Below are 22,302 nucleotides of genomic sequence, written 5' to 3' on the forward strand. Positions count from 1 at the left end.
CTCAGAACCCTTTGTGACCACTTGAGCTGTAGCTTCTCCAGCTTTAAGCAAAATAACCTGATCTCAAGGGCTGATCTTCTTAGTTTGTGCTTACTCTTTGCAGTCCCTGGCACTTTCATTTTTCCCACTTTCATTGTTCTAAAACTGCTCTACTTAGTGGAAGCTAACAGGTTTTGGGGTTTTTTAAATAAAGTTTTAGAACCTGTATAAAATATTTTCCTACATGTCTTTATTTTGCAGAGCTAAGGCTGCAATCCCAAACACACTTTGATGCAGTTAAGTCCCAATGAACTCAGTGGAATTTACTTCTGAGTAGATATGTACAGTCAGGAAGCAAGGTAACGGGTCAAGTAAACTGCTGAAGACTATGCAGTGAAAAGCTATGCAGGGCATTGTAACTCTCTAATCTCCTAGAAAAATCCTGTTTACACCCACTAGCTTCTGAAACTTCACCTGCCATATTGCATATCTAGACCTCAAGGACTGGATATTTGCTTTAAAATAAAAAGATGAGGTTCTTACCAGGCTGCCAAATTCTGAATTGCAAAATTATATTCCAGAACACACACAGTCCTGTTAATGCAGAATTATTTCTTCCTATCCTATTTTAATTGTACTATATTCTGAAAATTGCCTTACAACAATGGAATAAAATAACACAGAATAAAGGAAAATAACTGTATTTCAGAATAACAATTGTACGTGTCAATGTAACAGAGCCACAAAAAAGCTACCAAATGGAAATATAGTGATGAGGAAGAAAATTTGAAAATATATTCTATTTCCTTTTAGAGGATGGACAAGTCTTGGCAGTTTATTTTTCCTGGTTGGGTACTGGAAGTTTTATTTATGTTTAACAGCCTGCATTTGGCATGCATGAAGAATAACAGAAGCGTGAATTATGAAAGACCTTCAACCTATCCAGGAAGTTGTAATATTTGAAATAATAGAGAAAATGCACTTCCTGAACAATCTGAAAAGAGAGAGGGAAGGCTCATCTCCCAGCCCCACCACCAACACATTGTGGCCTATAGATATTAGTTCACTTTCCTACAGAGGGACCTGTAAGTCCTCAGAGTGAGACTCAGACTTCCTCGTGTCCTGAGACCTATCCAAATAAAACAGCAGAGCCCTCTGTGTTCCTGTGAGCAAGATAGCTACTGAGTGCAGAACATTTCTGGGGAGCAAAAGAAGACAAAAGAGTCTCAGAAAGTTTAAACGCCAAAGCTCTGTGCAGCTAGTATCACAGAGATCTCCTTACCAATGGCAGTGTGTGCCATTTGGATTCGTGAGAATGTAAAGGATTATGATAAAAAGAGAGTGAAACTATTGCCTGTGAACAGAGAAAGAACAGAGCCATTCCCAGTAACCACCCTGCTAATAATAATAATAATTTATACCCCGCCCATCTGGCTGGGCTTCCCCAGCCACTCTGGGCAGATTCAAAAAAATATATTAAAATACTGTAATACACGTAACTATGGGTCCAATGAAAGACTCCTAACTCTATAACCCTACTCACCAATGTAGTTGCAACCAGCAAAATGACCTTGTGACCAGGCAGCTACAAGGAATTCACTGGCTCTACCTTAGCAGTAGAACCCCAGGACTGATAAATCCTACTGAGTTTATACATGTGTTAAGAGGGAGCCTTCCTAGAGTACAATGCAGTCACAACAGAAACAACCATTTGAGTCAGGCAAAGTCTTTCAGTTGTCATACTGTTAAATAAATAGCAACAACAGTTCCTCTGGACTGGAAGTATCCACAGGTTTCATACAGACAAAATGATGAGACATTAAAATAATGGCCTCTACAGTCATAATGAGGCCACAAGGACTACCTAAACCTACAGCTGCTGAATCTTCTGGATCATACAAGGAATCAGAGGGGAAAGAGAATGCTAATAGTTGAACCCCCAGACCATGGTGCAATAGAATGTCTATTCCCTGCAATGTTGCACAAGGGAAGCACAAGATGAATGCCAAAAACTGCAATGACCAGGTTTGCAAAGGGGTCTATCACTGTCCAGCTGAAGTGATGAACAGTGTGATGCAAATTTAGGCCTTCACCAATGAACAGCTCAAGTAAAAGACTTCAGGCCCAGGGATATGGCCCAGAGCTCTAGGCTGTTGTCCCCTGGGCAACTACCTGGTTGAGAAGAGCATGCCAACCCATCAGGCAGGCATCAAGGGTCAGGATCAGTCTCTGCAGCTCTCCAGACACACTCCGTCATAGCCAGACCACCAATGAGGTGAGGTGAGGTGAAGCACCCGGCTCAGGTAGCAGAAGCACAAGAGCTGGTGCCCTGCCTGCCCCAGGCGGAAGACCCCACCCCCTCACTGGTGAGAGGAAGGAATTCTGGCATGTGGCATTGCTTCTCGTCTCTCCCAGCTCTGGGGCAGAGAAGGCAAGCAGCAACATCTTGAGGAGTGCCCTGGTTCTCACTGAGTTTGGGGAGAGCTGAAGCGTTCCTATGTGCAATGTTGTTGTTCATCTCCCCACCACCACCCAGGACAGAGAAGACAAGCAGCAGCACTTTGAGGAACGCCCCAGCTCTCAAGTTGGGGGGGGGGCATTCTGATAATAGTGGCGGGGGCAGGGAGTGGCACATTCTCATTTCAGGAGACATGTGTAGGGAAAAGTCTGCAGGGGAATTCTAAGGACCCTGAGAAAGGGGTATTTATCAGAAGAAGAAAAGGTGGGAGGGGAGGGAAAAGGTCAAAAAACCCACAAAACTGACACAAAACAAACACTAGAAAGGATATAGATGAGAAGGCAGGATTGGTCTGGAAAGAGGGATAACTCCTCCCTGGAGAGGAAGCAGAAGGCTTCAGAAGACCCTGCCTGATCTTTCTAGTAGGAGGCACCATCCCTACCAGAAATGCCTCCAATAGCATCTGGTGAACCTCCTTTCTGCCCTAGGCAGAACATGCCCTAGGCACTAACATGATATAAAAAGTGTAATAAGGATGCCTTTGAGCATGTGCAGAATGCTTTGCCTCGGAGCACTGGGATAAGAAATTAAAAGCAGCACTTTCAAGCCTGAGATTGAGCTTTCAAGCAACATAACATTTCCAGGATGGTTTGAGATTGGGCAGGTCTTTAGATATTACATTCTGTAGCCAGGCTTCAGCAGGTTTTAGTCCCATGGCTTGATTTCAAGAGGTCAGCCCTGGAGCACATTATGTAAGAATACGGAGCACATGTGGGCCTATGAAACTGCCCAACACTCCCAACTCAGAGACTTACCTTGTTTCTTTAAATGGTCCATCTAGAATGAGTAGCTAATATTCATTTCACATTTTCTCCCAAGAAATTAAGCCAAGCACAGGAGTGCATAAAGAATATGGATGTTACTGTTACAGCAAGTGAAGGAAGGTGGCTTAAAAATTGTTTATTATTGCTTTGATAACATAAGACCTATCCACAGAACCTTCCCCCAACGTAGCTCATTAAATGTACAAAGCTGAGCTGTCGTATGGTATACATACAGATACATATATACCTTATGCAGTTCTCAGCATAAATAAAATGCTAGGCTTTGAATTTATAGTAACCATACCTTTCCGTTACAACTTCTGTCTCTTAAAGTGCAAGTTCTCCATTTTTATCACTTGGAGCATAGTAGTGTAATAATATTATAAGGCTTACATTCCAAAGTAGAACACCTGGATGACTTGAGATTGAAAGGATGCTCAAATGTTCTTCTCTATCCCCCAACTCTTGACAGAATCCAAAATTCTGTCTCAACGTTTATTGCCTGCTATGATTAAAACACATCTCAACATACTGGAATGTGTTCACTGCTTGTCCTACTCAGAGTAGACCCATTGAAATTTGTAGGCACAACTTAGGTTCCTAAATTTCAATGGGTCTACTGTGAGCAGAATTTAATTGAATACAGCCCATTTATACCTGGGTAGACCAAAGGCAGGTACAGCCAAAACTAGATTTCATTACATTCTCTCCCTTCCCAGCACAAACAGTGCTCAGTCACATTAAAGTCAGTAATATTACAACCCTAAACCCATTTATTAGAAAAGTTACTTTAAGTAAACACTTATATGGGAACAGAACAGCAGCCTTAGATGAATTTTCAAATGTTAATCACTCTACCCAACCTCCATGATCTTAAGAGTGTTGACTTATAAATCATGTAAATTAAAGTATCATACATCTCACCATAGTGAAGAAGGCTGTGGTCAGGTGATCTGTATGCTATCCAGGTGTTAACTGTTAATGAGCCATTTCAAGGTCTCTTCTGATTCTTTCTCTTTAAATCAGACTTGAACCAAATATCTCTTCTGCTAGGAATGTCTTCTGTAAAGTAGGACCCATGGCCACCCTATGGAACCCTCCCCTTGCATGCTGTTCTGGGGTTTCCTCCAACCCTGTCCCTGCCCCGCCCAGCGCTTGGAGTACCATTTTCAGTTTCTTGTAGAGAAGTTTAAGCTTTCAAAGTGTGTAAGGCACAAATCGCTTTTTTAAAATTCCCCTTTTCCATTTGCAATGCAAACACCAGGGGCAGGGAACCTGTGGTCTTCCAAATGTTGCTGCACTACAACTCCCATCATCCTTCACCATTGCTTACCCTAGCTGCAGCTGATGGAAATTGAATTCCAACAACACCTGGATGGCCACAAACTACCCACCTCTTGCCTAAACTGATCAGCATGTATTGTCAGATTTTGAAAAGCTGCCTCCTGCTTTTTAACATGTATGAACTCACACTTCTCCCAAATGTGCTATTTTTAGTGACACATGAAAATTCTCAATGCATCACTAGAACTCCCTGTACTACATTCAATGGGATATGAAGGGGATGGGGGAGAGATAACAGGGCTGGCATTCCTTCTTATCCATTCAAAACGCAGAATTAATTTGAGCTGAAGGGATTGTGCCTTATATCTCCTTAGGGAGGCCCTTTTACACTTTGCAAATCATAGAGGGGAGGGAACTACCTCAGTGCAGCGGGTGGCTAAATTGCACTTTGGTACATGCTGTCCTTCTGTCCTATCATTAAATGACAGGGAAGCAGATCTCTGTGGAAAATGGGGCCACACTCAACTCGTCCTCTTCCTGAGGTGAATGAAGGCGGCTCAGTCCACTCATCCACACAGTTCAGAGCCTCCTGCAGTCTAAATGATATCATCGTAGGGCTAGGATTTCAACAGTCTGCCTGAAACAGCAAGCTAGCATGTTGACTTACAAGTCAATTGTTTTGATTGGTCTCTCCCGCTTCCCCAATCCAATGCTCCTCTGCTGCATGTTGTGCCCCTGGAATGCGAATTCTCAAATACTAATCTGAGGGGGGTTCCCATTTTCTTCCTACCTCAGACTCAGATCTTCCTGTAACTGCATAAATGCCATGGGAAGGAACAGAAGAACAATGAAATGAGAGGGCTACAGCCTCAGGGTACAACCTCAGGCATTGGGGCATCGCAGTCTGTTAGCAGCCCATGTTAGGGCTACACCACCTCTAGACAAACAGGCTGACTTATAGGATACCCTTGGGTGTAACAGCAGTAGCAGAGTGGGCAAATTCTGAAAGCAGAAAACCAAATCTCTGAATTTCTCACACACACAAAAGAAGAGAGTGGTACAGTCGCCAACTACATGAGCTGGATAGACTGGACAGTAAAGAGTCTTTGCTGTAATACAAATGAACAATGAGGCAGTCCCCATGTCATTGCTAAGCAGGTCTGGGTCTTATGAGTGCCTGGACGGAAGACTGCCTGGGAGCCCCATGAACACTGCCATTATGGAAACAAGGTATGTATAAACGGGGGCGGGGAGCCATTTAGGGGTCTTTAGAATCAGAGTTGTAGAGTTGGAAGGAAATCTTGAGGGTCATCTAATCCAACCCCCTTCAATGCAGGAATATGCAGCTGTCCCATGGGGGGGGTCAAACCTGCAACCTTGGCATTATCAGCACCACTCTCTAACCAGCTATCCAGGCCAATTCTGTGAATATTTCATTCCTCTTTCAGATATTATACAGAAAGCTTTCGCCCTATCCTTGAGAAGGGGTGAAATTTCCTCTAAAATATTGGGGGCGCAGCTATACAGCTGCAAATAAAATGTTTTAAGTGCAATATACAATGTGGCACTAGTTGGCGATGATGAGCTTTATGGAAAATTCAATGTATTTTTAAAAACGCTTTTTTAAAAAAGCATTTTCAGAACGGTTTTTATATGCGTGTAGTTTCCACCTGGGTGAAATTAGATATTCATACAAAAAAGATAATGTGTAATTTCTTGCATATGTCCTTTCAGAGTGGTAAAATGCAAGTTACATGTGTAAGTGTGACTTCATGAGGGCCAGTTAATTCTTGAAAGTATAATAAGCCAACTTTGACATGGACATCACAACCCAAAAGAAAGGCAAGGATGCAAGTGTCACAGGATGGCAGCATATCTGTCTGTTGTGTAAGTGACCATTTTTTTGCTTGGCATGGGAAGCCAGAGTTTTAAAAGCCAAAATGGATGTGTACATGCACAGTGTAGGATGTTACCATTCTTTCTAAGTCCCACATTTAAAATGACAAGGGCAGGATAAAAAAAAAAATACTACAGAAACAAACGGCAATGAAGATCATGCACATTTGTTCTTGCAGGACATGTCTCAGAATGGAGATTTTCCTCTCAACATGCAAGTCTGTACCATATCCTGTTCCATGTCTCATGTTTTAAGGCTCTAATGCCAAATTGTTCCTACACTGACCTTCAAGGTCATCATCACTTGGGCACTTCCAAAGGTATTTGGCTAGCTGCTGTTGGAAACATGATGCTGAACTAGACCGAAAGTGGTCTGATCCGGCAACACAATTGTTCTGTTCTTAAAGAATAGCAAAGTGACACAGTAGGAATAAAGTACTCCATGTGCTCACCACAGCCCATGCAAGTTTGCTGCACCTACTTCTATGTAATGTTTCAGCTTTGTGGACATAATCAGTTTAGGTTATGTCTGCACTATGACTCATGCTATAGGAATCATAGTATGGAAACACATCCTTGTTTCTTTGCTTTTTTTTTTAAAAAAAAGCTCTAACGCGGTATGGGATAGGTCTGCATCAACCTTAATCCAACAGCATCCACCCAACCTGACACAATTTCCAGTCCTGAGCATGCCATGATAAGAATTGGCCAGCCACTCATCAGTATTTATGACAATTTCAAAACCACACCATCTCCCAAACTTGGCTGCAAGCCTTTTACAAGCAGGTACAACACTCTAAAAACACATCACAATAAAACTAGCAGGATAAAATAGTTGAAATATAAAATACTATATATGAAAACCAGATTATAACTGCTGCACAGCAGTCTGACAAAAAAAAATATTAAGCATTTCTGGGAAAGGCTGAGAGTTTCACAATTCTCTAAAGACAAAAGATTTGCAAAGTTGTAGGATAGCCCCCAAAACCATCTCTCAGCCTTGCTTTGGGGACTTGGTGAATGGATATTATTGCCAGGGAAGTGCTTTTGATTGATTGAGGTAAAACAAAAAGGAGGAGATGGTAGATACGATCATTAAAGTATATAGAGTCCCAGCATTCAGGGCTGATTGCATGACTGACCTGCTGGAATGGGGCTTGTTCTGAGAGGTAATGAAAACAGCAGCATATAATATTTTGTGCTACTGAGTTTGCTGTTGTGATTTAGTAGCTTACTGTATATTTTTATAATGATTTTATCTTCTGAAATTCTTGAATTTATACCCCACATTTCCACTACTGAATTCAGGGTGGCTATTTTATTTTCACAACAACCCTGAGAGCTAATTATGCTGAGAAACAATGGCTGGACCCCAGCTCACTCACTATGCTTTGTGGGCAAGTGAGGGACCTGAACACAGATTCTCCAAGTCAAAGTTGTAGCCATTATATCACCGTGTACATATTCGCTAACTGCCTTGGACAATGTATCTGAAAAAAATTGTACAGATATTTTAAGTAAACCAATAAAACAACTTCAGGTCATATCCAATTGTTTTTTTGATCATCCTATCATGCTGCTGCTTCTGTAATGTTCAAAGCTTATAACATGCCCACATATGTCGAGGCCAAAATCTGATGCACACTTACAGTATTTAAGAGTACTGTATGCTCCATTCAGCACACTGAGACTTTCTTCTAAGTAACAATGTACAGAATGGCCCTGCACATTAACAACTTATTATTGTTATTCACAGAGGGAATCCTACACTAATTCCCCTCCACTTCCTCCCCTGTGCCTCGTATCTGGTGTGGCAGGCCAGCTATTATGATGGAGAATTGTTTCAGTCACCATGATATACCGTATTTTTCTGGGTATAAGACTAGGGTTTTTTTACCAAAAAAAAAGGTTTAAAATTGGGGTTCATCTTATACACGGGTAGTGCTGAGGGGTGTTTTCTTAATTTGAAGTCCCCCAAAATAGGGGGCGTCTTATACATGGAGGCGTCTTAGATACGGAAAAATATGGTATATTACACCTTCTGGAACTAGCATGCAACAACCATGCCAGAGAATACCAGTTGTAGTTTTGCTGATTGTGGTGTAGACACCTGTCCATATGCAGTGTGGCATAGAGAATCCAATAAACAAAATGTCAAATCTTCCACCTAGTGTCAGGAAAATGGGGATACTTAACAGCAATATGTTTACACAGGACTTTATTAAGTAAATTAATCAACATAATCCCACCTTGAGTAGAATTCAAGGTGAATTTTCTTACGTTCTTCTACTACCAGTTTTAAAAGAAAAACAACAACAACGAACAAAAGGAGCTGGCAGAAACCACTGAGTGAATTACAGCTTAGCATTTTCACTGTAGGCATCTTTAATCCTCTCTATTATTTCTTAAATGCTTGCAAAGATTATAAGATAATCTCCCATCAACAAATTTCTTTTCACTTAGAGAGAACGGCATGCTTGTCTGATTGTGCCTATTAAAGGCTAGCTGTCCAAGTTCTTTCATTGTGCACTGGCAAGTTTTGAAATGACTTAAGATTTCTGAAAACTTCCTTTCAATTTTAGGGCATCTCAGGACACAACAGAAGTTTAAAGCAAGAGTGGTCAATGCAAGGCCTCTGAATATGATCCATGCTGCCTCTGGAAAACATTTATTCCTCTCCCCCCTCCAAACAACAACAACAACAATTTATTTATACCCCGCCCATCTGGTTGGGTATGCCCAGCCACTGTGAGCAGCTCCCAACAGAATATTAAAAATAGTATCAAACATTAAAAACTTCCCTAAACAGAGCTGCCTTCAGATGTCTTCTAAAAGTCAGATAGTTGTTAATTTCCTTGACATCTGATGGGAGGGCGTTCCACAGGGCGGGTGCCACTACCGAGAAGGCCCTCTGCCTGGTTCCCTGTAACCTCACTTCTCGCAGTGAGGGTCCCGCCAGAAGGACCTCAGAGCTGGACCTCAGTGTCTGGGCAGAACGATGGGGGTGGAGATGCTCCTTCAGGTATACTGGGCCGAGGCTGTTTAGGGCTTTAAAGGTCAGCACCAACACTTTTAATTGTGCTCGGAAACGTATTGGGAGCCAAAGTAGGTCTTTCAGGATTAGTGTTATACGGTCTCGGCGACCGCTCCCAGTCACCAGTCTAGCTGCCGCATTCTGGATTAGTTGTAGTTTCCGGGTCACCTTCAAAGGTAGCCCCACGTAGAGCGCATTGCAGTAGTCCAAGCGGGAGATAACCAGAGCATGCACCACTCTGGCGAGACAGTCTGCAGGCAGGTAGGGTCTTAGCCTGTGTACCAGATGGAGCTGGTTGACAGCTGCCCTGGACACAGAATTGACCTGCGCCTCCATGGACAGCTGTGAGTCCAAAATGACTCCCAGGCTGCACACCTGGTCCTTCAGTTACCCCATTCAGGACCAGGGAGTCCTCCACACCTGCCTGCCTCCTGTCCCCCCAAAACAGTACGTCTATCTTGTCAGGATTCAACCTCAATCCATTAGCCACCATCCACCCTCCAACCGCTTCCAGGACTTTCACCGCCTTCATTGGTTTGGATTTAAAAGAAAAGTAGAACTGGGTATCATCCGCATACTGATGAACACCCAGCCCAAACCCCTTGATGATCTCTCCCCAATTGGCCTCTGTGGGTACATTACTATATGACAACAGAACATAACTTCCTCAGTTGGGGCAGTGGGAATTAATCGTGGTAAATTAGATTCAGATTTAGTCTTAAATGTTGCCTACTCTTGGTCCAAATGTTCATTTGCTTGCTAAATCACACGTAATAAATTTAACTATGTATGCAAATCAGTACAACTTCCAAATAGTTTACAGGATGCATGTACTTGTGAGTACATAGTGCCATTTCTACATAAACAGTCACTAGAAAAAGCCGTTGTGGAACTGCTGGTTTCAAGGCAGTTGGGTCAGAAGACTACTGAAAGCTACAACCCACTTTTTCCTGAGTAGACTTACTAAGAGCAGCAGCACTGTCCAGAGGACTGTATTCAGGCTAAACTCCCAATCCTAAACCACAGTCAAGAGCCCAGTGGAAAAAATGGACTTACGCGCATGCCTGATCATACCCATCATGTATAAGAAAATGCCTCTAAAAGAACAGCACAGGCATCCAGGCATGTATGTTTAAAACTGCTTAAATTCAAATATATGTGGATGAGGCTGAATGTAAGCAGTTGTTGGCAGACTTGAGCCACAGAATGAAGCTGCTGCAAATATAAGGTTAGCTTAAATGTATCTTCGAATTTACAAAATATTAATTAAATAGTTTGTGTGTGTGTAAGCAATGTGTTTTAAAACTATTTAAAGCAAATGCACTAGTGTTTTAAAATAATGGAAGGAACTTGATAAAAAAATTAATAGTTGTATTATACTTGTTTGACTGTGTAATAGCCCTACCATGTTTATTCCCAGTAGAACAAAACCAGGTGTAGTAAAACATGGTCTTTGTAATACAAAACAAGCTAAAATCCATCTACTAGTCTAATTTTGGCATGAGAACTAAAGATGCATTTCATATTTTCACGATTCTCCATCATATGAAGAAATTTAGGGTTATATAAATACACACATAATACATATGTTTTTAATATTAAAAATGTTGCATGCCCCCTTACTGGATTTCAAAAAGCAGTCAATGGCCTAGTTGAAGCTTATGGAACATTCTGCTATCTTATAATAATAAAAAATGACTTCGCTATAGTTATATTTTACAGTACAATCATAAACTTGTTCTCAATTGGAATTGCTCCCTAGTATGTGCGCTTAGGATTACATACTTTCTCGGGAGTAAATGTGAATTCCCACTCACTGAATTCAGTGGGACTGACTTCCAAATAGACATGCAGAGGATCAGACTGTGAAATATCCACGACTGCAATTTAACATTTCTCTTTCTATGAGGTTTGCTTTCAATTCTTTTAAGCTTAAACTTTTGTATTTTTAGGATCAACATCATGCATACCCTTCCAATATGTGCTGGATAAAAACAGGTACACTTGTCTTATGGCTGATGAAAAAAATGTAGTGATGTACTGTAACACCAGTATAAGCTGTCTACTTCCATGAGGTATGGGGACTGCTCTATTTCCCTTGAGAATTCTGGAAACCGTAACATAAAGAATGTATAATTTACTGCCACCTGGAAAACAGCTATTTAAACATTAAGGTACCACAAATTTGTACTTTCAAACTGTCTCACACAAACCAATCTCTTCAAGGCTACAGTTCTCCAAATCTCAAAATTCAGTATATATTAATAAAGTTACTGTATCCCTTAAAAAAGGAGAAAACAAACTTGTATTCAATCAGTCATGAAAACCTATGTGAAGCAGACACAAATTTGTTACAAACCAATGACTGGTAAATTGTAAGAAAGCAGGTTTAGTATGCAAAGATACATACAAAACACAATAAGAAACTTTTACCAATTTTGCTCAAGCTACTGTCAAGTCCAAACTGATCCCCACACACACACAAAAAAAATGAATTCCACTGAGAACCACGGATGACAAGATCCTATAGACAGCACACTATAAAAAACGGTAGTACCCTGGAACGGTGGGGGACGACGACCAATATAACAACCTATTGCACAGTATTTGGAATTCATTATTTGCAAACATCTTGAATTACATACTTTTAAGACTTATTAGACATGACAGGAGATAATAGGACAGCGCTGGGAAATTCTAGATCAACTTTATTGGGAGGGGAAAAGGAATCTATCCCCATCCAGTCTTAAAAGTCCTGTTCTACATCCAATCAAATGAAATATGAGTTGCTCTCAGCATACATGTTTTGACTGCATCCCATTATTCTTGAGCTGTTCATCTTAGTAGGGCTTATTTATATAGTTATAAGAAGGAACCCAGACCTTTTGTAAAGTTGTTCCAAAGTGATGAAATCTGACCTTAGACAAGAAAACCGGGGGGGGGGGGCGGGGAGGGAGGACAGTGGAAGAAGGGAAGCAAAGCACTTTGACAAATAAAAAAAGAAAGGCTTAAGCATAGACAACAGCAAAAAGTTGTTTTTCTTTCCCTAGGTGTTAAATGATAAAGGCTCTGCTGAGTGGCTAGATTGTAAAGGCTGGAGACCCAGCTGAAACCCTCCAGCAGTCTAGGGCTCATGTCTGTCTTTCAGTTTATCTTGCCTTCAGTGCTATAAATGTGAATTCGACCTTGTTTCATCACACTGACAGCAACAACTTTCCCCTGTCCCAGATAAAGTACAGCATTTGCTAATGAATCTGGCAGGTAATTTGAGGTAATTAGAGGTTAACACAATTACTGCTGATCAAGTACTGCTGTCCTTGGTCTCAATAGTTAATAATATATCTCAGTCAACTGGGGTGTTCATTAGGCGATGAGTAGGACTAATTCACCAACTGGCAGGCCTTATTCCTCATGGAGAAACAGAGTGAAACAACAGATCTGGTAAATGGTTCCAATCAGCTTTTTAAGTCTTGTGTTTAGCACTTGCGTGGTCATACCTATGCTTCCTAGGACCTCCTGAAAATGCAAACCAAGTTCTCTCTAGTCATCTGCAAATTCTGGATGTATTCTCTCCGTTTTATTGCCTTATCAGAGAGGTTTTCTTGTGGTGTGTGGGACTGCCTAGAACCCAGAGTGATGTATATCCATACACATTATAAGTAGAAAAAGCACCCTTTTCGAGAGTTTGCATCTATACACACACAATATCAATTTCACAGTTTGATCTGTCCTAATTTACTTTTACCTCTCTCACTTTGAGGTAAAACAATGGAGAAGAGGCGGCTTGCCGCATGGAAAGCTCACTTTAAGGCTTGAGATGACATTTACCAACTTGTACCTTGACTCTAAACAGGTTTAGTTTGAAGTAAAGGGACCGAGTTCCAATCATGTTTTTTATGATATTAGTATTTGGTGGCCTGTGGCCCATGCTATTAAGTACTAGAATAGGTATGTGTAATTGTTGACCATGTAAAGAGATATGAATTAACTTTCCATCTATTTTTCATGTTCTTTGCGTATCTTGTGCAGTGTACTACACAAAGGGCAAGTGGTTTTTTCATTTGCAGATTTGAAGAACAATCACTTATATAAATATATATCTGCAAACGGTGCAGGATGGTGCAAAAATAAACACCTCTCCAGTGAATTAGGAAAAGAACTTGTTGGCAGTAGTACAGGTGCCATTACCAACTGTGAAAAATGTAAACATTAAAAAGTAACGAGTTCTGTGATGTTAATTCCAAACTGTGTGTATAGGTTGGAGCAAGTGTTAGATGTTTTAAACATATTTCTGTTTAAATCTGACATATGTTTTGTTATTTTTAGAACATTATCAAGATGCAAGCCCTTAGCAATTGCCCCCTTAAATCCATTTGGATTTATTTACTAAATTCACTTTCTTTTTCCCCAGTCAAGCTTTACTATATGTAAAAATAAATTGAGCACAACACTGGCGTTTCCTTTCTGTAAGCGGCTGCACAATCTCAGGATGGATCATTTTTCTCTGCAAACCAGACTGCAACTTTCAGAATGTATATTTCATTTGCTAATGGCCTTTATTGCTTCTTTACTTGAACCATGTGGTCGGCAAGAAAAACCAATAGTGGCCAATTCTGTTTGCTCAATCTACTATGCCTTTAATATGGAGGCTTTAAGAAGTCAGGACTTGAAGATATCTGACCCCAATTTGGAAAAGATTTTGTTTGTGTTATTTGTAAATATGTGAAATTCTGTGAAGGGCAGAGCATAAAACACTGAGTATATCAAGGTAAATAATTTCACTGAAAATAATTGTTTCTAATTGAAACTTTGTGTGTACTTGTGTTTTTTTCCCCTTTTCTTTCACCCTGTCATGCCAAGGCAATTAAATCAATGTTATAACCAACCTACCCGATTTAGGCTGCAATCCTATGCATGCTTACCTGGGTTACTTCTCTGTAGACATTAATAGGATTGCACTGCTTTTATTGACATCAAATATTAACATAATCCATAGCCCCCTGCTCTAACCAGTTTAGTGTTTGCTTTAAAAGTCAATGGTCCTCAAATCCTCTAACTACATTAATTTTTAAAATCACATTATTGTATTTATTTTATATTTATGTACAAGTTAAGCAGAGCCTGGAGAAGAGGGGATGCAAAGATGAATAATACAGCATTATACTGTTTCAAAGCTAAATGTCCTTCATTATTTTATCTGGCTGCATTCCAGAAGTGCTATTTAAAGGAACAAATGTAATTAACATCCCATTCCTATACAGATTGAAATTTCTACTACTGCTGTAAATTACCAAGGAAAAAATGGGAAATGATATTATTTATTTCAGAAAGAGGGGTATAAAATGTGCAATGACTGGGAAAATATGTCTGGATATTGATAGGTAGCTGATAGAGGATATTTGAGAAGTTATTTTTATACCTTTCTTCACTGAGATTGATACAAAAGAGTATTTCACAAGTTTCAACTTGACAACTGGGTGCCCTATTTGACCAGAAAATTAGCTAGAAAATATTAGCAACAAAGAGGAATAAATCCACTTCAAATATGTTTGGGTGATATAAAGATCATGACCCATGCTTGACATAAAAAGGATAAGGATAAGTGGACAAACATTAGGGAAGACATATGCTGCTGTTGCTGCTTTAAAAGCAACCACCACCACCTCTCTTCTGCTTTTCGCATCTGTGCTTTTCAATTTATGTACGCGTAAACAGCAAATAGACCACACCGTCCACAACTTTAGGTTGGCTGCTATTCTGTTTTTTTTCCTCCCAAGGATATCATAAAGCTCTTAAAAGTAAGCCCAGTAAATGTTCACTACATACCTGATCACTTATTTGACATGCAACAAGGTTGGGCTGATTATAGCATCCAGCAAATCTGATATACTTCAGCCAGTTTCCTACATCTGGCTGACTGGCATCAATGCAGAATTTCACATTGTAATACTCATCCAAGATCTAGAAAGAAAAGAATACAAAACAATAAATTGATGTTGTGTTTTGTTTTGTTTCTTGTTCCGAGTTGTACTAATTAAAAAGAAATCCCAACAAACAAATAGGTTTCTTCAGTAGACTTCACAAAAATGATTAGCTTAAACAAGCCTAATAATTAAAGGAGCAATCAATCTATTGTAAGAGCATTCCCCCAACATGTTTGGTAGAATCAAAATGCTGTGGAATAATCACTATAAGAACATATTAATTAAGTGCTGCAAGCTTAGGGAACAGTCATGATTTCAATCATTTTTATGAAATGTTAACTTGTTAATCAGCAAACAGATGCAAAAATGATTAACCACATATAAGGTGTTGCCCTTTAGCATTCTGTGTTTACCATCTTTAACAAAGCCTTTTCCCTTCAAAAGTCTATACTAAATAAAGTTTAGGTTTCGAGGAATTAATTTTCTCCTAATGTTCCATTTATCCCTCTCATATGCAAACCTTGAATCACAACTCTTTAATCAAAGCAAATTGCAGGATTTGGCTAATAATAGGGCCTCTTATGCCACACCAAAGAAAATAAATGCAATAAAATGTAAACACTTGCTCGAAATGTGGCTATGTTCAGCACATGCCCCTAAATGGTTTCAGATATGTGGATAATAAACAAACTTAATGTGATTGCTGGTGGTTACTTTATAAACACCGTCCTATAAGAATAATATTATGATAACTGGCTAATTATTATACATGCAGTTTCACAAATTGCCAGCATACAGGCCTAACCTGAGGTTTCAACCGAGCAATATTTAAAGTGAAAATATACATCTTAAAACATTTCCCCTATCTTATGGCAAGCATGCTAACCAGTTGGTAGTGGAAAGTTTTTTAAAACCGAAAAAACCCCAATACAAAGTGTGTTTGAAAAGAACTGAAAGGGGAAGAAACTGCAGAGAAAGAATCTGAACACATGTTCAGATCCACAACAAACAGTTCTGGCCGCCAAACTGAACGTCCTGGTATTATTTATCATTTTAGTTAATGAAAACCTAAAGGAAGTTTCCTATCAAGTACTAAACAATCTGGTCTACCAGCTCCAAATCAGGAATTAAATGAACCCAGTGGGAAAGCTGCTTTATCTAGGTCCACCTGAAGGTTAAAGACAAAAGTTGGAGGGCACATTTCCATAGCCCTAGAGCAGTTTTAGCAAAGAGTTCAGGTAATCACCCAGAAGTAGCTTTAGATCATTAACTCCCCGCAAACTTCAAGAGGACAAAGCAGAGGGCACAAAGCAAGAGGTATGAAGAAAGTGCCACTCATGTGTTTTGTTAACCAGTGAGGCACTTAAGAGCAACAAGGGTACCACCAGTTTCATTTGCTAAAAGAAAGAGCCATGCACCAAAAAAAAAAGAGAGAGAGAGAGAGAGAGATTGCCAGGGGGGAAGTCACTTCAAAGTCAATCTCACTAGGTGAACTAGGTGTTGGATTCTTCACATATGCAATGGTAAACACTCTGGTCAAATATCTTCATTGCATAGGGAAAGAAAATGTGACTTTTGAGTCACGAAGTCTCACATCCCAGAGTATGAAACTAACCTTGACCCCACTAACCTCATCACCTGAGCCTCCAATTGGGTCACGGGGAAGAAAACAAAATAAACAAAATAAAAACCAGCCCTTTCAGTGGCGGTGTGCAATTGACAAACACTTGTTTCCAAAGCAGATTCCTTTTGGTGTCCTCGGTTAAAATAAATGGCACTAAGATCTGGCAGAAAGCAAAGAAGCAGACGCTTGGTTGCATGGGCCAGCGCTCGCTGATTCGGGCCCCTTTCTGAAACTCAAGGCAGAGGAAAAATAAAAGGTTATGGGAAGAAGATGAGCCTTGCTTCCAAGCCCTTGTTTCCCTCTACACGCAAACCCTCTGACTCCTTTCTCTTCCCACAAATTTATTAAGCGATCCAACGGTTCAGATGTCCATACAAAGTTCAGAAGGTAAATTAATCAAGAGAGCTCCGGGAAATGTGGCGAGGAGAGAGGGGGGGAGGCACGTGGAGAGGAAGAAGGAAAAGCTTCCCAGCTCCACACCTAATTCCTTTATATATAATTCGTTTTCGTGTTGACTTCCTTTCAACTCCAACTATCACCAATGAATTAATTCAGCTACTGAAGTGTAAAGTTCAAGTCCAGGGTTTTAAGTTTGTTTCTCTTTTTTTCCTCCTTTCAGCTGTTGTGTTTGAACATTTTGGTGCACTTTCGGTAGAGACGTAAAACTTAGTGCGCTTAACATCGCTCGCTTCCCCTGCTTGCCTCCTTCCTTACCCGATCTGATGTCAAGTGAGTGATTTGCCTTTTTTTTTTCGTGGAATATTCTAAGCTTAACTCCTGCTGGTTATTTTTAAAAGGAATAAAAAGATATAGAACTCAGTCTGTCTGGAAGATTAAGTAAAGCAGAGGTATGGTTGCGACATGACTCCTCCTCAAATATCCCTAAAAGCAACACTTAAAGCTTCTTGAAAATGCAAAAAACGCTCCAAGAGCCACGTACCATTTATTCTCGTTTCACATTTAATTTATTTACTTCTGAAATAACTGCAGCAACAGTGATACAACAAACCTGCAATTGCAGACGCCTGCTCTTTCACTCTCCGCACCCCGCGACTACTACAGCAACATGGCTAAAGTAACCTTTACCTGAGGCCAAATCTTGCTTGGCAAGTCTCTCGATCTGGGTCAGCTCCATCTTACCTGGGACAGCCAGACAGGCATCCCCACCACCCATCCCGGACACGCATCTCGCACTGCCCCCCGCCCCGTCCCTCTGCCCCGGAGACCGAGGAGAGCCGCTGAGCGCGCGGGGGAGGTGGGGAGGAAGATCGCAGCTTAAGGTTTGTTTCTGTTTTCTTTGCAAGTGGAATCTGCAAAGGGGGCTGGAGAAGGAACCCAGGAAAGAGAGAGAGAGCGAGAGCGCGCCCCCGAGGGAGGGAAGGAGCGAGGGAGGGAGAGAGAGAGAGGCGAGGGGGAAAGTGCCCGGGCCACATGGAAACACACTTTTTGTTGTTGTTGTTATGACTAGCTGGCTTGAGCGATCGTCTGGCAACGGCTCCTCTTACCTTGGCCCAGCTCAGATCACTAGGTCCGCTGCTTCCCAAAACCCCTTCCTTTCAGTGGGAGAGGGGAGGAAAAAAAAAAGGAGGGCGGCGTATTGCAAAATAATAATGAAATAATAACAGCAGAGGCAATCAATCCTTCAGGCAGCTGCCAGCAACATCTCAAGAGGAGATCCGCCCCCCCCCCGACTTCGCTTGCACGCGCGCACCCCCCCCCAACACGCCCTTTCGCCGTCGCCGCTCTCCAAAGAAGAGTGTCGCCTCTGCAACCCGGTGGAGTCCCGCAGGCGCAGCTTCCTGACTTGCCTCCTGCAGCGTCCGATTTCCTTCTCCGGCATTTGGGGGGGGGGGGAGGGATCGGGGGGTGGGAGAAAACTTTCCCCCCTCTCTCCTCGCCTGGAAACTTCTCCGGGTCCTTGAGGGGGCGCGGTGGTGGCGGCGGGGGTCGTTATCGCGGGGTAGGGTGTGTGTATGTGTGCGCGATATTCAATGCGAAAGTGGCGAGGAAGGGAGCTGGTGGCGGGGCTTGGAAGCGGCGGGGATGCGGCGGCGGGGCGGGGGGGCCAGGAGACGCGCGCCGATTGCTTTAATTGTCCCCATTGATTCGGAGCCCGGCGTGTTAATTTCTTCCCATCGCCTCGCTTGCCCTCCGGCTGCTCGGGGGTTGCAGGGCGTGTGTGAGTGTGTGTGTTGCGTCAAGAAAGTTATTGGGGGGGGGGGAGGCGGAGGGAAGAGAGGGAGGGAGAGAAAGAGCGAGAAAATAACTTCCTTTTCACTTCTCTGCCGCTTGATCACAAGGGAGGAGAGAAAAGGGTTTGAGCGAGTGTGTGTGAGTGTGTGTGTGTGTAAGAGGGGGGGCAAGAAGGGGGGAAGAGCGAGGTTTCCCCTCCCCACACTGCACACCTCTTCAGACCTAAGAGCTTCTTTTCCAATCGCAGACTCTCTTTGGAAAGGACCCCCCCGCTTAAAAAATTATATATATATATATATATTTAGGTTTTGGTGTCCTCGGGTGTCTTCCCGTGTAAAAGTTGGGGTGTCTAGGCGACGTTTCGACGAGGTCTCACTCGTCATCTTCAGGCTGGTGCTTTCGGCCGAACGTCGCCTAGACACCCCAACTTTTACACGGGAAGACACCCGAGGACACCAAAACCTGCATTCCTGTACCCGTGAAAATCTACGAAAGCAAATATATATATTTAAAAACTACCTCCCCAGATCCCTTCTTGCAACCCTCAGCCGACAGGCGGTTCTCTTTCATGAGCTGTCTCTTTAATGAGAGAAGGCGCTCTCTCCGGCCAGTGAGGGAGAGGGGGGGGGAGAGAGGAGAGGAGAGGTATCTCCCCCCCCCCACTCGCCGATCGGAAGCCAGACAGAGGCTCCTCTTTCAGTAAATTTTTAAAGTGACAGCAGCCTCCTCTGGCGAGAGAGGTCACAAGAAGGTCGCCCAGACAGAAGTCCTAGCCAGGCAGACTGATTACGGATGCGCCCGTCCCCTTTAAACATGTCAGTTTCATCCATGTAATCACCGGCCAATGGGGAGATCTTGGACGGAAGGAGCCCCCCCCCCTTTACTCCTCTCCACCCTCCTTTTTCTTTCGCAGGGAAGGGGGAAAGGGGGGAAAGAAACCCCATCGCCACCTCATTTTTTTGTTTTTTTGTTTCTGGTGTATTCAGAGAAAGTGCAACTCCCTTAACGCGGAGCTTTCTCTGGGAATGTTTATTTAGGGAGAGTTTTACACAAATCAGCAGCTCGCTCGCTCTTTTGCAAATTAGTATCGGTAGCAATAACGAAATGAGTTGAAGTTCAGTATATTAATAAGTGGGCTTGTTTGTTTACTTAGAAAAAGCGAAAACTGGTTGGTCCAATGGCTCTAAGGGTGTGATTGATCTATAAAGAGATATATAAATTCATCCCCACCTCCCCTAAGCAGAAGAGAGGTTAATAAAATTCTACATTTGCCACCTTTACGCAGTCCTCAACAAACGGCTTTCCCCCATCTCACGACCGTTTTCTGTGCTTCGCAAGACACTTTACAAGGGAGAAATTAGTAGTGTGGCTGGAGTTATTAGCCTTCTAATTTTGAGATTTCGTTAGTAGATTTCTGGTACAGGTTTCTAAACAGCTCTAAAGCTAAAAGCTTTCTCCCATGAAAACCTAGAAAACAAATAGTTAAGATGTATTTTGGCTCCCCTTGAGACTTTCCTACATATCACATCAAGACCATAGTAATTGTAAATATACGTTTTGAGGGGTTGGGGAATGTAGCAGGTAAACAGCATCAAGTACTGCGTCCATTGTTTTTAAACAAAATTGGTGAATGAAAGGGCGAGCTAGTTAGCTGCAGGATTAATAATTTTCTCTCTCCCTCTGATATTGTATTTGAAACATATTGGGACAGCAAAGCGGTTTAAGCAGAGCAAAGTCGCGCACCCAAGTCAGCAGATTCTCAGCGAGTTCAACTTCAGCTCTGGGTTTGATGCAGATTCAGAAGCATTGCGATGAACAGAAGCCGCGATGCGCGTCTGCCACATACACACGCACATAAACGCGCAAGAGGGAGCCTGAATAATGAAGAGGGGGAGCAGGCGCGGCTCAAAGGGTTGTGTGGCGCTTGGATACACAGCTAACGTCTCGTAAATGCGAACATGTACAAACATCGGGGAGGAAACCCCGCACTTCGCCTCCCGGTGCCACTCAACTTTTCTTTTCTTTTTTAAAGTGCAAATCTAATTCTCACTTTATAGATTAGGAGAAGGGAGGGCGGGGCCATCGGGGGCCGGAGGAGAAAGTGACAAAAGATGATGATTAATTCGTCTCCGAGGCCTGTTATCTGTGACATTGAACTGTTATTTCAGATAATGGCTATTGTTCCAGGAGGGGCGGGGGGAGAGGAAGAAAACCCTCCCGCCCAGCCGTTGGGCAAAACCAAACGCTTTGTAAATAACATCTTCTCACAGAAGATACGTCCCAAGGTTCTTTCACGGGAAGGTTAAGTTCGGGAGTCTCCCCAGGTCCCGATTTTGCTGTCCTTATTGATTTCCTGCCTTCGCGCAATTTGGTGCCATTCTTGGTGCCTCCTCATTCTCTTTCCTTCCTTTTTTCCTTTTTCTTTTTTTTTCAAATTTAGCCATAAATTGGAGCAGCTCGAGCTATGAGCTGTTCTATTTTCTTCCTGTCAGGATGAGGGATTTGTTTTATGATGCATTGTGTATTAAATACAAGTAATCTGGGAAACTGATTGCTCGAGCCCACATAGGCCTGATCACAGGTCCTGATAGGAGGAAGCTTCCTTTCCAACGCCACCGATCCCACGCAGCGCGCACCTTCATTCTCCCTTTGAACAAACGAGCTGCGAAAAGGCGGAAACGTCGGGGAATAAAACACACAGAAGCGGGGGCGGGAGGGCAGGGGAGGGTTAGAAACAGGCTCTGGCTAAATCATGATTTCATAGAAAGGATGGACGTTTTATACACATACCCACACAGCCCAATGTATTATTATGTCTTTGCCCTGGTTTGGAAGGAGGAAAACAGGGAACATGCGGCTCCTGGCCAGTAGATGGCGTCGCGCGCTGGTGTTAAAGCAACACGAGCCGCGTCGGGCTCGTAGCTTGCAGGTACTTTTCATCCAGGCGCTGGAGCCAAGGCGGTGGCTGGCGGCTGCTGAGAGTGGAAGGTATCGGCTGAGTGCTGCTCCCCAAGGGTGCAATCGAGAGCCACTCAAAGCAATGGGAGCTCTGCCACTGCTTTCAGTAGGATGCGGATTCCACCCCA

At 42.4% G+C, this 22,302-nt stretch overlaps 1 protein-coding gene and 1 long non-coding RNA gene across 52 annotated transcripts in view; one reads left to right on the forward strand and one right to left on the reverse strand.

The window, feature by feature from the left end:
* The window catches only part of LOC310845117, a 127,501-nt gene that overhangs the window by 99,214 nt on the left and 5,985 nt on the right, over positions 1 to 22,302 (forward strand). The window contains exons 3-4 of one of the 2 annotated variants that reach the window (XR_014564473.1): positions 11,428 to 11,473; positions 13,887 to 14,238. The exons of the other annotated variant lie outside the window; for it this stretch is intronic. This is a non-coding gene — a long non-coding RNA (uncharacterized lncRNA). Of the gene's footprint in view, positions 1 to 11,427; positions 11,474 to 13,886; positions 14,239 to 22,302 lie in introns of those variants that run through there. 2 annotated transcript variants of the gene reach the window in all.
* The window catches only part of MECOM (MDS1 and EVI1 complex locus), a 470,676-nt gene that overhangs the window by 69,444 nt on the left and 378,930 nt on the right, over positions 1 to 22,302 (reverse strand). For 24 of the 50 annotated variants that reach the window (XM_083739180.1, XM_083739177.1, XM_083739215.1 and 21 more), the window contains one exon: positions 15,302 to 15,436. In XM_083739180.1, the coding sequence (XP_083595306.1) occupies positions 15,302 to 15,436 (135 nt within the window). Of the gene's footprint in view, positions 1 to 15,301; positions 15,437 to 18,109; positions 18,403 to 18,528; positions 19,321 to 19,735; positions 19,895 to 22,302 lie in introns of those variants that run through there. The other 26 variants (XM_083739212.1, XM_083739193.1, XM_083739202.1 and 23 more) reach the window with 22 other exon arrangements.

Source organism: Podarcis gaigeae (genome assembly GCF_964106915.1).
Source record: "Podarcis gaigeae genome assembly, chromosome: 5".
In the NCBI taxonomy this organism is placed as follows: Eukaryota; Metazoa; Chordata; class Lepidosauria; order Squamata; family Lacertidae; genus Podarcis; species Podarcis gaigeae.